The sequence below is a fragment of the Oncorhynchus mykiss genome, chromosome 32 (genome assembly GCF_013265735.2).
Source record: "Oncorhynchus mykiss isolate Arlee chromosome 32, USDA_OmykA_1.1, whole genome shotgun sequence".
In the NCBI taxonomy this organism is placed as follows: domain Eukaryota; kingdom Metazoa; phylum Chordata; class Actinopteri; order Salmoniformes; family Salmonidae; genus Oncorhynchus; species Oncorhynchus mykiss.
In genome coordinates this window covers 16,531,239-16,549,197 of record NC_050572.1, presented here as the reverse complement: position 1 = coordinate 16,549,197, position 17,959 = coordinate 16,531,239, and the positions used below count along the sequence as shown (strand labels likewise).

At 45.0% G+C, this 17,959-nt stretch overlaps 1 protein-coding gene across 5 annotated transcripts in view; it reads left to right on the top strand.

The window, feature by feature from the left end:
- LOC110489394 (neurabin-1) overlaps positions 1 to 17,959 on the top strand; it is an 89,312-nt gene that overhangs the window by 55,905 nt on the left and 15,448 nt on the right. For 4 of the 5 annotated variants that reach the window (XM_036971344.1, XM_036971346.1, XM_036971343.1 and 1 more), the window contains exons 5-10: positions 1,006 to 1,125; positions 5,189 to 5,324; positions 12,498 to 12,671; positions 14,571 to 14,624; positions 15,693 to 15,922; positions 17,668 to 17,764. In XM_036971344.1, coding sequence (XP_036827239.1) covers positions 1,006 to 1,125; positions 5,189 to 5,324; positions 12,498 to 12,671; positions 14,571 to 14,624; positions 15,693 to 15,922; positions 17,668 to 17,764 — 811 coding nt within the window. The remainder of the gene's footprint in view (positions 1 to 1,005; positions 1,126 to 5,188; positions 5,325 to 12,497; positions 12,672 to 14,570; positions 14,625 to 15,692; positions 15,923 to 17,667; positions 17,765 to 17,959) is intronic. The other variant, XM_036971345.1, reaches the window with a different exon arrangement.

Below are 17,959 nucleotides of genomic sequence, written 5' to 3'. Positions count from 1 at the left end.
CAGAGGCCCATTATCATCAATCATCATTCCAATGGCACGTTGTGTTAGCTGATCCAAGTTTATAATTTTTAAAGGCAAATTGATCATTAGAAAACCCTTTTGCAATTATGTTAGCACAGCTGAAAACTGTTGTTCTGATTAAAGAAGCAATAAAACTGGCCTTCTTTAGACTAGTTGAGTGTCTGGAGCATCAGCATTTGTGGGTTCGATTACAGGATCAAAATGGCCAGAAGAAAATCACTTTCTTCTGAAACTTGTCAGTCTATTCTTGTTCTGAGAACTGAAGGCTATTCCATGTGAGAAATTGCCAAGAAACTGAAGTTCTTGTACAGGGCAATGTACTACTACCTTCACAGAAGAGCACAAACTGGCCCTAACCAGAATAGAAAGAGGAGTGGGAGGCCCGGATGCACAACTGAGCAAGAAGACAAGTACATTAGAGTGTCTTTTGGCCCATTCCCCCTAACAGAGCCGGTGTAACTGAGTCAGGTTTTGTCGGCCTCCTTGCTCGCACACACTTTTTCAGTTCTGTCCACAAATGGTCTATAGGAATGAGGTCAGGGCTTTGTGATGGCCAAATTTGGAAGTATGCTTGGGATCATTGTCAATTTGGAAGACCCATTTGCGACCAAGCTTTAACTTCCTGACTGATGTCTTGAGATGTTGCTTCTATATAACCACATACTTTTCCTTCCTCATGGTTCCATTTATTTTATGAAGTGTACCAGTCCCTCCTGCAGCAAAGCACCCCAACAACATGATGCTGCCACCCCCGTGCTTCACAGTTGGGATGATGTTCTTTGGCTTGTTTTCATATACATGTTTTTCTCCATAGAACATAACAGATAGAGAGAGAATGACAAGTAGTTGGCCTGATTCAAACCTATGCCGCAGCCATGTGTACCAGAGGCTACGGCTTTACCACTAGACCAGCCAAGCCACAGCTCAGTAGATCCTACAGTAACCTGTATCTCTTACCTGTGTGTGACCTTTCTGTGACCTCAGTATGTTGTGTCGTAGGATCAAGGTGAACGACCAGATCGTGGAGGTGGACGGCACCAGTCTGGTGGGGGTGACACAGAGCTTCGCTGCCTCCGTCCTGAGGAACACCCAGGGAGTGGTTAGGTAAGATCAACTGCCACATCCGTAACATTTTATTTTCATTTATTTATACAGATGAGTCCACGGTACCATAAAGTGGCATAAACCACAGCCGTCATGGGCATCAGCCATGGTCTGTTTAGTTAAAACGGCATTGTTAGGGGGGATAACTCAATGTATACTGCTACACTTTATATATTAGTCTGCCAGATAGTCAACCTTTCTGCACATGAGAAATAATGCATGGGTCGTCCTTTTGCGTGGATTTGATATTTTAAATAGAGATTGTGTACCGATATTGAATAAAAGCCTCTTCTATTAAATGAAGTTCCCTTTAATACAGACCACGTGGAGAAATCAATAAATCAGATTTTTAATATGAATAAAGGCTTGCTAAAGTGTCTTTAAACTTAACCCAATTTACTGTTAATGTTTTCAAACTGCAGACCACCAAAACCGCTACCCGAACACACAACATAGCCTGCATGTGAAAACTGTTTTGGCAGACCCCCATTCATGCATTCATTAGCATAATATCAATAGTGTGGAAATGTATCATTGTAAGAGAGTAGCAGTGGACAGCAGGCCTCCACTCTACAGAGCAGAACAGTCAATATAGGAGCACAGCATGGAAGAGACACAGACATGGTCAGAGGAGAAGCCGTATCTACTTACTGGTGTGATTGGTGCTCAGGGGATGAGGGCTGGAGAGGAAGGACATGTCAAACTTTATTGCAGCATATTGTTCCCATGAACACATGGCTGTTTGATGAGCAAATATTGATTGAAGTATGTACAGCAGCAGCAAAGAGATTTGGCTGGCTATAAGAGAACGTTTGGCTGGCTATAAGAGAACGTTTGGCTGGCTATAAGAGAACGTTTGGCTGGCTATAAGAGAACGTTTGGCTGGCTATAAGAGAACGTTTGGCTGGCTATAAGAGAACGTTTGGCTGGCTATAAGAGAACGTTTGGCTGGCTATAAGAGAACGTTTGGCTGGCTATAAGAGAACGTTTGGCTGGCTATAAGAGAACGTGATATTAAACACTACCATTTCTCTGCTGTTCTTTCCTCTTCTCTCCTATCCTCTCCTCTATCGCTCCTTTTTCATTCACTTTCTTCTTCCTCCTGTCCAGTAAATCCCTCTCTCTCTCTCTCTCTATCCTACCTGGGTTTGATCACCCTGTGCCCCAGATTCGCCATTTCAACTAAATTTAACTGACGACGTCACCCAGGTCTCTGAAACCAAGTGCAAGTTCACAGGTCCCCAGCATAAGGCAAAAAAATAAAGCGTATCTTTGCCACCAAATTTACAGTTTAAGTCAGAAGTTTACATACACCTTAGCCAAATACATTTAAACTCAGGTTTTCACAATTCCTGACATTTAATCCTAGTAAAAATTCCCGGACAGTTAGGATCACCACTTTATTTGAAGAATGTGAAATGTCAGAATAATAGTAAAGAGAATGATTTATTTCAGATTTTATTTCTTTCATCACATTCCCAGTGGGTCAGAAGTTTACATACACTCAATTAGTATTTGGTAGCATTGCCTTTAAATTGTTTAACTTGGGTCAAACATTTTGGGTAGCCTTCCACAAGCTGAGTCCCAAATAGGGTGCCATTTGGGACTCAGGCCCAGTAAGTTTGTCAGCATACTGTAACAGCTCCTAATGGACAAGACATGTCGGTATTATGGCTGTTGTTCCCAGAAGCAGGGTAGGCCCCCCCCCTGCATGTTGCTTTGCCGGGAAAGAGGAAACTGTTTCCAGGTCAGCTGCTAGATGGAGAGATGGAAGAGCACGCTCCTTGATTCTGATTTCTCTCAGTTGTTAATTCAGATGTAGATCAAAGTTAACTCTGGAATGTAGCCAGCCTAGCTCTGTAATCAGCATGCCCACTCCGGATGATTGGAGACACAGTCAAATATGCTCTCCCACTGAGATAGAGGGATCCATCTTGGAGTAAATGAGAGAGAAACCAGAGAAATATGTGTTTTTACCTCCTGTATACTGGGTATTTTATTTTGTATTTTATTAATTTAAGCTTTATTTAACTAGACAAGTCAGTTAAGAACAAATTATTATTTACAATGACGGCCTAACCCATCATTGTATACTGGGTGGTAGAGAGGGAACATGGGGGAAGAAAGCCTGCCCCTCTCTCTCTCTCTCTCTCTCTCTCTCTCTCTCTCGCTCGTGCGCTATATGTCTCTCTCTCTCTCTTTGTTTCTCTCCCTCTGTTTCACCCTTTATCAAATTAAAATGGCTTTATTGGCATGGAAAGTGTTACCGCATACATTGCCAAAGGAAACATATATTGTAGACCCATGATGACGCAGATAGATATGAATAGGAAAAATAATACTACTCAATGAGTAACAATTAACAGGACACTACAATTTAAAATATATATATATATATTTCACCTTTATTTTACCAGGTAGGCCAGTTGAGAACAAGTTCTCATTTACAACTGCGACCTGGTCAAGATAAAGCAAAGCAGTGCGACAAAAACAACAACACAGAGTTACACATGGAGTAAACAAATGTACAGTCAATAACACAATAGAAAAATCTGTATACAGTGTGTGCAAATGAAGTAAGGCAATAAATAGACCATAGTGACGAAGTAATTACAATTTAGCAAATTAACACTGGAGTGATAGATGTGAAGATGAGGATGTGCAAGTAGAAATAATTGTGTGCAAAAGTACAGAAAAAAGCAAAAACAAATATAGGATGAGGTAGGTAGTTGGTTGGGTGGGCTATTTACAGATGGGCTGTGTACAGCTGCAGCGATCGGTAAGCTGCTCTGACAGCCGATGCTTAAAATTAGTGAGGGAGATATGTCTCCAACATCAGTGATTTTTACAATTCGTTCCAGTCATTGGCAGGAAGGAAAGGCGGCCAAAGAGGTGTTGGCTTTGGGGATGACCAGTGAAATATACCTGCTGGAGCCCGTGCTACGGGTGGGTGTTGTTATCGTCACCAGTGAGCTGAGATAAGGCAGAGCTTTACCTAGAAAAGACTTATCGATGACCTGGAGCCAGAGGGTTTGGCGGCGAATATGTAGCGAGGACCAGCCAACGAGAGCATACAGGTCGCAGTGGTGGGTAGTATATGGGGCTTTGGTGACAAAACGGATGGCACTGTAATAGACTGCATCCAATTTGCTGAGTAGAGTGTTGGAGGCTATTTTGTAAATGACATCGCCGAAGTCAAGGATCGGTAGGATGGTCAGTTTTACGAGGGTATGTTGGCAGCTTGAGTGAAGGAGGCTTTGTTGTGAACTAGGAAGCCGATTATAGATTACATTTCAGATTGGAGATGCTTAATAAGACATGAATGAAGTCCGTTATTGTAAATAAGAATTTGTTCTTAACTGACTTGCCTAGTTAAATAAATAAAATAAATGCTCGAAATAGACAATCATGAAATGGTGAGAAGACACAGGTAGAAATGGTATTGTTCTGGTTGTTTGTTCTCTCTATCTCTCTCTCCCCCTTTCTTTCTCTCTCTCCCTCTCCGTCTCTCCCTTTCTTTCTCTCTCTCCCTCTCTCTCTCCCTCTCTGTCTCCCTCTCTCTCTATCCGTCTATCAACATGGAACTCCTTGGCTCTGTAGGGTAGGGTGTGAGAGAACGGCTGGTACAGCTGTAGCCCAGAGTCTGTGCCAATGTGCCTGTGCCAGTGCCCGATGTGCACAATCCAACCTGGACGGCTGCATGCCATTGTCACGTTATTGTGTTAGCGCTGAAAGCCCCATCCCTCTCCCTCTCCCCCCTCCACTCCCCTATAATCAGATCCTGCTATTGAGTCCCTGCGAATCACACAGACTGCCTGTTACAGCCTCAATCACACAAACAAATAAACATACGTAGTGGAAAATGGCACCTTTTCTAGTCCACAAATTAAAAGGAGGAAGTTCTGTCATGTTTTAGTTCAGCTGAAAATATCTCAGGAAAAAGTATATTGAAGTGAAGCCCTAATTCATAATTGAACCAACATGCACAGTGGTTCAAAGCATATTGTAAAGTCACCCCTTGAGTGAAATACAACTGATTGGCTGTGTTGCTGTCCGTTTCCAGGTTTGTGATTGGTCGAGAGCGTCCGGGTCAGGTGAGCGAGGTGGCTGCTCTGATCCAACAGACTCTGGAGCAGGAGAGGAGACAGAGAGAGTTGCTGGAGCAGCAGTATGCCCAGTATGACGCTGATGACGATGAGGTGGGTAGCCTACTGCCCCGCTGTCTCACCCTCCTACTGATACACCTATAAGTGTGGCCAATCAAATCCTATACAGTTTTATTAACTCATTCATAGGAGCTAGTAACCTACAACAACGTCTAACTTACCGACCCACTAGTACTCTCCTCTACTTATCAGGTATTCACAAAGTATCTCAGAGTGCCTTTTCGATTATAATGAATATACAGTATATGGACAGGGGGGACCTGATCCTAGATCAGCCAGTAGCGGTGCATGGGTAAAATCACTGGGGAAGCCAAGCCAGAAAAAAAAGCCATATTGCAACCAATATGTTGTGATAATTGCGTTGTTTGCTCTATAACCTGTTAGTTCTTATGCCTTGTGACCATAATATATAGGCCAAAGGTCGAGAAAATAAGAAGAATACATTCAGCCACACCTTTGTTTCATCACAAAACCGGAGAGCAACATCTGTTCGGTGAAGTCCACAAAGCATTTAGCATGTAACAAGCAGTTACATTACCTACAGCATGGTCAAGCAAGTTAACATTATTGATTTAGAACCACAGAGAGTTACTGCAAGTTACAAGGAAAACAGTAGCTGCCTCCACTATTCCAGCACCATTTCAACTTCTAATCACCTCTGCTTAGACTAATACAGTGACAACTAAAAGATTCCAAAAACGATTTAGTCCAATAAGCTAAATATCATGTGGCTGGCCATAGTTCAGATTTCTCTGTGTGTGTGTGTGTCTATGCGTCTATGCGTGCGTAAGTATAAAAAAAACATGTTGACCTTTCTTGTAGAGAAATACCAATCATATTGCTGAAACGGTCTATGACTCGTTTTTGTTGTGTTATTTTATTTATTTTTTGTGTGAATTTTACCCCTTTTTCTCCCCAATTTCGTGGTATCCAATTGTTTTAGTAGCTACTATCTTGTCTCATCGCTACAACTCCCGTACGGGCTCGGGAGAGACGAAGGTTGAAAGTCATGCGTCCTCTGACGAACCCAACCAAGCCGCACTGCTTCTTAACATAGCGCGCATCCAACCCGGAAGCCAGCCGCAATGTGTCGGAGGAAACACCGTGCACCTGGCAACCTTGGTTAGCGCGCACTGCGCCCAGCCCGCCACAGGAGTCGCTGGTTCGCGATGAGACAAGGATTTCCCTACCGGCCAAGCCCTCCCTAACCCGGACGACGCTAGGCCAATTGTGCGTCGCCCCACGGACCTCCCGGTCGCGGCCGTTACGACAGAGCCTGGACGCGAACCCAGAGTCTCTGGTGGCGCAGCTGGCGCTGCAGTACAGCGCCCTTAACCACTGCACCACCCGGGAAGCCTTTGTTGTCCTAGTTTTTGTTGCACGTTAGCCTAACTTCCTTTCATGGGCAATGATTAGCCAGCTAGTTAACATTAGCCTACTACATATAGCTTCCATCCTCTAAGGCCAGAGGCATAATGTATGAATTCATGGTCGGATCAGAATCACCGTTATAATCATTGTACGGAAAATGAAGTAAAACCAGTCCAAATCCATATATCCGTCCATGCCTAATTTAGGAAAGGGACAATTTTAGCTAGCTAGCCACCGGAGGACAACAACACAACGCGATGCAGCAATTCAAGTTTTTTCTGTCAAATGACATTTGGCTTGATGTGATGTGATTGGTGTGAAGCCATATCCAAACTGGCTTGACACTTTTTTTTGGTGCGTCAGGACCATTCACAGTTGAGCTTACTCAGTTTAGCTCAATGCTGAATGGCCATTATTCTTTTTACAAAATTTTATCAAGGAAGTACAATTGCTCGCTGGCTTCCCTTGCATTCAATTATACGTGCGGCAGCAATATCATCCTCTTTTTGGCTAGACAGCATCAGATAAATGGATTACACATACAGAGACACAGGGGCGCTGTTTCGCTCACTCAGATGCTTTCTCCAGTCAGATACATTCAGCCTCTTGTGAATTGAAGGAAAATTATGAAACACAGAGAAACGAAAGATGTTTTTGTATGTTTTTGTATTTTATTGGTACATTTTTGGGGGAAGCCTGGCTTCCCTTGGCATCCATGAGTACACGCCACTTAGATTAACACTCCTACTCTGAGAAGCTTTATACATACGGCCCAGATATGTTTCACCATACTAACGACAGACCTGTGTGGTCACACTGCACTCCAATCTTCTACAACAGGTCAATCTTGGTCATGAGTTGTGGTTGTGGTAGTCGTTATGTCATGTCAAATCAGGCATTGCTAAACATAGTTCAAGAATAATGTGGCCGTTCACTTAAAAAAAAAGCCTCTAGGGCGGTTTTCCTGTGTTTGATGGACTGCCAACATGTTTTCCTGCCTGTGTTTGTTCTAGCACACACTAAAGCCCATTACCATACACTCATCATTAGTGGGTCAGGAGGCTGGAGGACAATAAAGCCACCATTTCCATAATGGTAGCGCGTTGCCATGGCTGCGAGGCTGAGGGTCTATATTTAAGCCCCATTTAGAGGCGGAGGTGGGAGACGCCGGGTTAATCACCATGTATCTAAGTGGAGTGATGCACATCCTATAGGCTCAGGTCTGGTGATATATGTATGAAATATGTATGGTAATATACTGTATATGTCTGATATATGTATGGTAATATACTGTATATGTCTGATATATGTATGGTAATATACTGTATATATCTGATATGTATGGTAATATACTGTGTATATCTGATATATGTATGGTAATATACTGTATATGTCTGATATATGTATGGTAATATACTGTATATGTCTGATATATGTATGGTAATATACTGTATATATCTGATATATGTATGGTAATATACTGTATATATCTGATATATGTATGGTAATATACTGTATATGTCTGATATATGTATGTAACCCCGCCATCCAGCACATCATGATTAGATAGATAGAAAATCAGAGAGGAATTTAGAATGGCATTTGGCAGTGTTGTGAAGTAGTATCACGTTTCAGGTGAGACCCAGGTGCAGATAACATCAAATTAACAACAGTTTATTAATTCAACAGGGGCAGACAAAAGACAAGTCAAGGCAGACAGGGGTCAGTAATCCTGATAGGTGATGCAAAGGTACAGGACAGCAGGCAGGCTCAGGGTCAGGTCAGGGTAGGCAAAGGTCAGTAATCCAGATAGGTGATGCAAAGGTACAGGACGGCAGGCAGGGTCAGGGTCAGGGTAGGCAGAGGTCAGTAATCCAGATAGGTGGGGCAAAGGTACAGGACGGCAGGTAAAAACCGGGAAACTAGAAAACAGGAACAATCGCGTGACATGAACAGAGGGAAAACAAAACGAACTGGCAACAGACAAACAGAACACAGGTATAAATACACAGGGGATAATGGGGAATATGGGCGACTCCTGGAAGGGCATGGAGACAATCACAAAGACAGGTGAAAAATAAAGTTATGGTTCCAACAAAGAAATGGTTATTTTCTGTTCCTTTTTAAACCTCTGAAATCGATATCATACTCAATGGGTGACATGTCTGGTATGTATGCAGGCCATGGAAGAACTGGGACATTTTCAGCTTCCAGGAATTGTGTACAGATCCTTGCGATCCATGCTGAAACATGAGGTGATGGCGGTAGATGAATGGCACGACAATGGACCTCAGGATCTTGTCACTGTATCTCTGTGCATTTATACTGCCTTAGATCAAATTCAATTATGTTCGTTGTCTATAGCTTATGCCTGCCCTTACCATAACCCCACCCCCATGGGGCATTCTGTTCACAACGTTGACATCAGCAAACCGCTCAGCCACACAACACCATACACGGGGTCTGCGGTTGTGATGCCAGTTGGACGTACTGCCTAATTCTCTAAAATGACATTAGCTTATGAGAAATTAACATTAAATTATCTGGCAACAGCTCTGGTGGACCTTCCTGCAGTCAGCATGCCAATTGCATGCTCCTTCAAAACTTGAGACTGTAAGGATCGATGCTGGAGATGAGAAGCAAGTACAGTGAGTGAACATTTACTGGAAAACGGACATCAAACCAAAACAAGAACATTGTCTGGACAGGGGGAACAAATTGACATAAGGACAATAATGCTGACACAGGGTACCAACTGAGGAACATACAGATATAGAAGGGCAATCAACAAAGTAATGGAGTCTAGGTGATTCCAATATTGCGCAGCTGCGCGTAATGATGGTGACAGGTGTGCATAATGAAGGGCAGCCTGGCGCCCTCGAGCGCCAGAGAGGGGGAACGGGAGCAGACATGACAGCACCCCCATCTAGGGGCGCCACCCAGCTTCCCACCTGGGCGAGCCTGACAGGCTGGCCAAGGCATGGGAGCTGGACAGCTGGCTGAGGTAGAAGCCCGACTAGCCGGCAGAGGCGTGGGAGCCCGACGAGCCGGCAGAGGCGTGGGAGCCCGACGAGCCGGCAGAGGCGTGGGAGCCCGACGAGCCGGCTGAGGCGTGGGAGCCCGACGAGCCGGCTGAGCCGTAGAAGCCCGACTAGCCGGCAGAGGCGTGGGAGCCCGACGAGCCGGCTGAGGCGTGGGAGCCCGGCGAGCCTGACGATCCCACTGAGGCGTGAAAGCCTGACGATCCCGCTGAGGCGTGGGAGCCTGACAATCCGGCTGAGGCGTGGAAGCCTGATGGGCCGGGTGAAGGATGACGTGGGGTGGGCATCTGCCGAGCCAACCGGGGCAAGAAGACCTCTCAAGCCAGCTAAGGTGTGGAAGCCGACGGGCTAGCTGAGGCACCCCTGGTTCCATCGACGACGGCACCCAGACCCGACATCACCAACCAAAACAAAAAACAAAAACTCCCTGATGCTTCCTTTAGTGGTGTCAGCATTCTATAAGGCTCGACCCTGAAGACCAGAAGCAAGTACAGGGAGTGAACATTAATGGAAAACAGCCATCAAACCAAAACAAGAGCAGTGTCTGGACAGGGGGAACAAAACAACATATGGACAATAATGCTGACACGGGGAACCAACTGAGGAACAGACAGATATAGAAGGGCAATCAACAAAGTAATGGAGTCCAGGTAAGTCCAATATTGGGCAGATGCATGTAATGAAGGTGACAGGTGTGCGTAATGAAGGGCAGCCTGGTGCCCTCGAGCGCCAGAGAGGGGGAGTGGAAGCAGGCGTGACAGAGCCTTTTATTTTCCTCAGCATGAGGTGCACATATGTAATGATCATGCTGTTTAATCAGCTTCTTGATATGTCACACCTGTCAGGTGGATGGATCTGGGATTTTTTATTTCAGCTCATGAAACATGGGACCAACACTTTATATGTTGCGTTTATATTTTTGTTCAGGGTATTCTTCAAGGAGAACAAATAATTACTTTGAAGGTGGCTACAACTATTTGAATACAGATCCCCAAAAAGTAAAACTTTTTAAAACTATTTGAATGTTGCTATTGTAATAAATCACAAAGTTACTACAACTTGATGTTGTCACGGCCGTCGTAGGGAGGAGACCAAGGCGCAGCTTGGTATGCTTACATTCTCTTTATTATAAGAATGAACACTGAACGAACTAACATAAAAACAACAAACTGAACCGTGACGCTATATAAACAAGTGCTGACAGGCAACTAACTACACATAGACAAGAACCCACCAAACCAAAAGGGAAAATGGCAACCTAAATAGGATCATCACTATTATACTGTGTGCTGTCAGACTGTAAGACTTAATGGCACCCTATCCCCTATATAGTGCACTACTTTCGACAAGAGAGAGAGAGAGAGACCCCCCCCCCCCCCCACCCACCCCCCCACCACCACATGGAAAACACACAGGGTTAAATCTCTGACTGGTCAGCCCTGAGTAAGTCAACTAGGCTTTAGATGTCTGTCCAGATCGTCAGCCATGTAAACACACACACACTATAAATGCACTATAGCAGATATGTGTTGAGAGTAGCAGGAGAGAAATCTTCTGCTGTACCATGACAAAGCAAGCACCAGATGTTTCTAATAATGTGTGTCTATGTTTGTTTGCTCGCCATCTCTGTAAGCTCCAGCACCAGTGTTTCTGAGGTGTCAATCACCCAGTGTGATTCTGGCAGGAGGACCAGAGAGAGGATGCCAGGATGGGTCATTCGATCCTGGGTAGAGCAGGCCCTGGGTCTGCTTGGCTCTCCCTGCCTGGCTCTCTGCAACCAGATCTGAGGCTGCTGCAGGCTGCAGCAGAGCGCAACTCCTCTTTATAAGCATGTCTGTCTGGATCACTTTAGTGAGGCTGCCAGGCTGTAGGGAAGAGAAGCACATAGAGTATCCTGCTGTGGCTGTGTTCTAGACCACTCATACTGCACAATCATCCCTCTTCCTTACTTACCCCCCTGTAACCCTAACTCTGACCCTCTCCTCATCCCCCATCCCTCAATCATCCCCCAGCTTTACCTACACCCCCCCTAACCCTAACACTGACCCTCTCCTCATCCCCCATCCCTCAATCATCCCCCTTCCTCACCTTACCTCATCCCCCAGCTTTACCTACACCTCCTTAACCCTGACCCTGACCCTCTCCTCAACCCCCATCCCTCAATCATCCCTCTTCCTCACCTTATCCCCCAGCTTTACCTACCCCCCCAACCTTGACCCTCTCCTCAACTCCCCATCCCTCAATCATCCCTGTCCCTCTCACTTTGACAGGACCCCTGTCATCCTGTACCCAGACCGGACAACTGGTCTCTCGCTCACTCTCGCTAAGTCTATTTCGCTCTCTCTCCTTTCCTCATAATAACACAGCCACCTCTCTAATTAGTTATGGAAAAACATCAGTTATGAACTTAACCATCCTCTCAGTGCTGTTGAGTTTTGGAGGCATTATTGTGAGCTTACAGAGCCTCTGCCTTCCCCCTCCATCCTGAGAAAGAGCGCTGAATTTACAACCTTGGCTGAGAGAAAGCTTACACTGGTGTACTTGTTGTCCTCACTGTAAAAAATATTAATCGTTTTCATTATCAAATGCAACATTGGAGTGGCAGGCAGCGCTTCTTAAAATAGGAAGGGATAACTCAATGAAAGTTAGACCAAGTCAGAACAACAAAAGAGAAGAGGAAAACAGGAAACGAGCTTTAGATACATAACACTGTGTTCCCAGTGACATGTACGACTAGTTATGGAATGTGTTCTCATTTCTCATGTTGTGTGTGTGTGTCTGTGTGTGTCCTCAGACTGGGGAGTACGCCACTGATGAGGAGGAAGAGGCGGGGCCGGCCGCAGACGGTGGGGGGGATGAGGAGGGTGACGGGGAGAAGAGCATCGAGGTGTTCGATTTGCCAGAAACAGATGACATCATTTCCCCCTCAGAGTTGGACGCTACCAAACTCTACCAGACATTCAGAGAGGTCACTCAAACATCCCTTTCATTTGTCTATTGTATTTATTTGATTCTATTCTTCTGTCTATTTCATTAGTCTAAATATTCCAGCACTCTAAAAAATACAGAAGTTCCAACAAAAACGTCTTGTGTATTTTCCTCACACTAAAATCACTAATACTGTGGCCCGGAACTTTGTTCAACAACTCTTTCTCCTTCCTGATTGCAACAAAGTCAAAGAGTAACAAATGACTGAAATGTAGTTTTTGGCCGTTACTTTCTTCTAGAGCCCATTTTCTTTTTTAAAGGACCCAACCTGCTAGTAATATTGATTGAAACGCCTTACTAGCACTGCTGGCACCAGAACATTTTGTCCCTCACTCCACACTTGTGTGACACATTTAACAAATTGCCTGAGCTGCACTGCGGTGTTTTGGATATTGAGTGAGAAATCATGTAATCTCTACTGTCCCAAGACCTCTCTCTCACTCTCTCACTCTCTCTCACTGGGACTCTCTCTCTCTTTCACTTTCCTCAACTCTCTTTCTTCACTTCTCTCTTACTATAGCAGATATGTCGTTCCTATATCCCTTTCACTTTCTGTCAATCACTCTCCACGTTTATCTATCTGCCTACTGATCTCCTCTCCCTCTATTTTGGACCTTTCTCTCTCTCTACTTTGTACCTTTCTCTCCCTCTCTACTTTGGACCTTTCTCTCTCTCCCTCTCTATTTTGGACCTTTCTCTCTCTCCCTCTCTACTTTGTACCTTTCTCTCTCTCCCTCTCTATTTTGGACCTTTCTCTCTCTCCCTCTCTACTTTGTACCTTTCTCTCTCTCCCTCTCTATTTTGGACCTTTCTCTCTCTCCCTCTCTACTTTGTACCTTTCTCTCTCTCCCTCTACTTTGTACCTTTCTCTCTCCCCTTCTCTCCCTCTACTTTGTACCTTTCTCTCTCTCCTTCTTTACTTTGTACCTTTCTCTCTTTCCCCCTCTACGTTGTACCTTTCTCTCTCTCCCTCCCTACTTTGGACCTTTCTCTCTCTCCCTCTCTACTTTGGACCTTTCTCTCTCTCCCTCCCTACTTTGGACCTTTCTCTCTCTCCCTCTCTACTTTGGACCTTTCTCTCTCTCCCTCTCTACTTTGTACCTTTCTCTCTCTCCCTCTCTACTTTGTACCTTTCTCTCTCTCCCTCTCTACTTTGTACCTTTCTCTCTCTCCCTCTCTACTTTGGAACTTTCTCTCTCTCCCTCTCTACTTTGGAACTTTCTCTCTCTCCCTCTCTACATTGGACCTTTCTCTCTCTCCCTCTCTACTTTGGACCTTTCTCTCTCTCCCTCTCTACTTTGTACCTTTCTCTCTCTCCCTCTCTACTTTGGAACTTTCTCTCTCTCCCTCTCTACTTTGGAACTTTCTCTCTCTCCCTCTCTACATTGGACCTTTCTCTCTCTCCCTCTCTACTTTGTACCTTTCTCTCTCTCCCTCTACTTTGTACCTTTCTCTCTCCCCTTCTCTCCCTCTACTTTGTACCTTTCTCTCTCTCCCTCTCTACTTTGTACCTTTCTCTCTCTCCCTCTCTACTTTGTACCTTTCTCTCTCTCCCTCTCTACTTTGGAACTTTCTCTCTCTCCCTCTCTACTTTGGAACTTTCTCTCTCTCCCTCTCTACTTTGGAACTTTCTCTCTCTCCCTCTCTACATTGGACCTTTCTCTCTCTCCCTCTCTACTTTGGACCTTTCTCTCTCTCCTTCTTGGTCTCCTGTTCTGTGAGTCTCTCCCTGTCAGTGGTAGAGAGTGCTGTCATGCATGGCCTGGGCTGTGTGGCTCTTCTCAGTGGTTGTGTGTGTGCACGAGGCTAGCCCAGAACAGAGGCTGCGCAGCAAATTGTTTGATCATCAGATCGACCTCTTCCCTTTCTACTCCCTCAGCTGCAGATCAAGCACACTGTCACCGAGGCAGAGATACAGAAGCTCAAAAACAAGGTAAGAAATGTCCCCTGCTGTCATCTCTAAGATGAATGGTATAAAAGGCAAATTAAGTGCAATATACGCATGAGAAATATACATATGTTTGGAAAAAGGACGTCATTGGACAGTGCAGGGTATAATAGTTTCTATTTTAAGGTAGTAATGAATAGTTAAGGCAATTGCATGTATATTTGATCAGTTTAGCTTCACTGCAGAGTTGCCTCTTGCAGTTTCATGTCAAAGGTGTCTGGGCAGTGAGAGAGCCAGTGGTTAAGTGAGAGTGACATGCAAGCAGGCACAGCTTTCTAACAGTTTCTTCTTCATCCTCCCTCTGCATCCTCACGAGGACAGCTTAGCTCAAACTGCAGGAAATGATTTAGAGATATTAACTGAATTCAATGAGTGGATTTAGTGAAATTGAAAGATAAGCTTGTTGGTGTAATACTCTGAGCATGAGCTGCTCTGGTGGTCCTTGGGAGAGGGTTGCCCTGAGGAGTAGAAGGACTTAATACAATAACAATGTTTAGAAGGAGGTCACACCAATAAACTAAGCTCAACGAAGGGACATGGTCTGTTAGTTTCTCTCCGTTGTGAAGTCTGGATTAGCCTTAAGTCAAGTATATTATGGTGCTATGTGTTTTATGTTATGTGTTTAACCCATAGCACAGTCTCTTTTTTAGTGTTGACTATCATACTGTACCTGAGTTTCCATGGCAAAAAGACAAACACAAAGCAGACTCAAGTCTTTGTTTTTTTAAAACCTACTTTTGTCAAATATTGTGTGCTACAGCTTGAAAAATTAACAAACGTTTCTTCCAACATTAGGACTATTTCCAAAGAAATGTTGTCATCGTGTTTTGTTTGCTTCGTTGCTTCCTCGTATCAAAGTACTGGTATCGTGACAACACGTAATACCATAGTGTGTCTAGTCAGTCAGCTGGCCTGTACATTACAGTATTTGGAAATCTGTCAATACTGTATTTGTGTTCCACTGTTTGTTTTTAATGATGTACCTAGTGGTGGGTGTAGGCCGTGTTGGTGTGTGAGTGTAATACCATGCTTATCTGTGCTTGTCTATCCCAGCTTGCTGTGGTGGAGAGGGAGAAGGCGCGCTGGGAGAAGGAGAAGAGCCAGCTGAAGGCCAGCATGGAGGAGAACAAGGAGAGGATGCTGAAGCTGGAGAGTTACTGGATCGAGGCCCAGACCCTGTGCCACACGGTCAATGAGCACCTGAAGGAGGCCCAGTGCCAGTACACCACCCTAGAGAAGAAGTACAACAAGGCCAAAAAACTCATCAAAGACTTCCAGCAGAAGTGAGTCAAAGTCTGGTACTAAACTGGTCTAAATTAGACAATACACTGGTTCAATATATTCTGGTTCAATATATTCTAACTAACCAGACATTTCAGATCTGTTGCTCTGGTCTAGTAACTAGCCACACACTCCAGACGTGTTGCTCTGGTCTATTCAGTAACTAACCACACATTTCAGATCTGTTGCTCTGGTCTAGTAACTAGCCACACACTCCAGACGTGTTGCTCTGGTCTATTCAGTAACTAACCACACATTTCAGATCTGTTGCTCTGGTCTAGTAACTAGCCACACACTCCAGACGTGTTGCTCTGGTCTATTCAGTAACTAACCATACATTTCAGATCTGTTGCTCTGGTCTAGTAACTAGCCACTCAGATGTGTCCATGTCATCTGTTGCTATGAGTGTTAAACTGGTTGTTTACAACTGAAAACCTGAAAATGTATTACTACATTATTCAGACTACTTTGGTTCATATGGACATGTCAAACCTTATTATTGTAGCTTTGTTTTTGAATTCAAGTCCAAGTTTAGAGGCCATTTCAAATTGTTGCTTATTTTAGGTAATACACTATATGTTATTCAAACCCTGTTGTTTTCCTATAGTATGTTTATCAAACAATTTCACAAACAAATTCCACCCATTAGTCTGGAGGACATTTTAACCAAGTGGCACTCAGTTGAAGGATTGCTTTAGAGAGAGAGAGCTGTGTTGACTTCCTTCCTGTGCAGTTCTCCTCCACACCACAGCCGCGTTCTCAGCAGTGAGTTGATCTCTATGGTCATTCAGAACCTCTTTGTCCCTCTCCGCTCTGAATGCCTTTAATTGCCCTTGATGCGACATGTCCGTATTGGGTTTGTTATGGTTGTGTGTGTGTGTGTGTGTGTGTGTGTGTGTTTGTGTGTGTGTGTGTGCGTGTGCGTGCGTGCGTGCGTGTGTGAGGGAGCCTTGCGTCCTTCAGCCCTGCTGAAGAGAGAGGCAGGTCTGTGTCTGACTGTCTCTCTGAATTAAGTTCACTGAGCTCCTATTCTCCCTGGGATTCTCTCCTTTTACCATCTCACACACACACACACACACACACACACACACACACACACACACACACTGCACCCTTTCCCTTTCCCTTACCCCTGTACACTCCTGTTAAAGGAGACAACACAGAGATGAGCTCTACCCATCCCTTCACATCCTTGTCCTCAACCACTAACACTCTGTCCCTGTCGTCACCCCTCTGAGAGGAGCTGTCCCCAACCACCTAACACTCTGTCCCTGTCCTCACCCCTCTGAGAGGAGCTGTCCCCAAACACCTAACACTCTGTCCCTGTCGTCACCTCTCTGAGAGGAGCTGTCCCCAACCACCTAACACTCTGTCCCTGTCCTCACCCCTCTGAGAGGAGCTGTCCCCAACCACCTAACACTCTGTCCCTGTCCTCACCCCTCTGAGAGGAGCTGTCCTCAACCACCTAAAACTCTGTCCCTGTCCTCACCCGTCTGAGAGGAGCTGTCCCCAACCATCCAACCACCTAACACTCTGTCCCTGTCCTCACCCCTGTCAGAGGGCCACCAACATACCCTTCTAACCCCACCCCTGTCAGAGGGCCACCAACACACCCTTCTAACCCCACCCCTGTCAGAGGGCCACCAACACACCCTTCTAACCCCACCCCTGTCAGAGGGCCACCAACACACCCCTGTCAGAGGGCCACCAACACACCCTTCTAACCCCAGCCCTCTGTTTCTTCCAGAGAGGTGGAGTTTGTCCAGAAGGAGGAAGCAGAGAGGAAGAGGCTGGAGGATACAGAGAAGGCCCACCTGGAGGAGATCCAGAGACTGCAAGTCAGGGTAACTATACTTTCTCTGTATATTCCCTCTCCCATTTTCTCAATGCTGCTGATTACACCCATTCCTTTTTAGGTGAGCATTCAGCACATACTTGCCACAGTACATGGCTTTGATGTACATGTATACGCTTACAATGCTGACTGTGTACAGTGCAAAGCTGTCTAAGTACAAGATAAATCCCTTATGTAATTACCC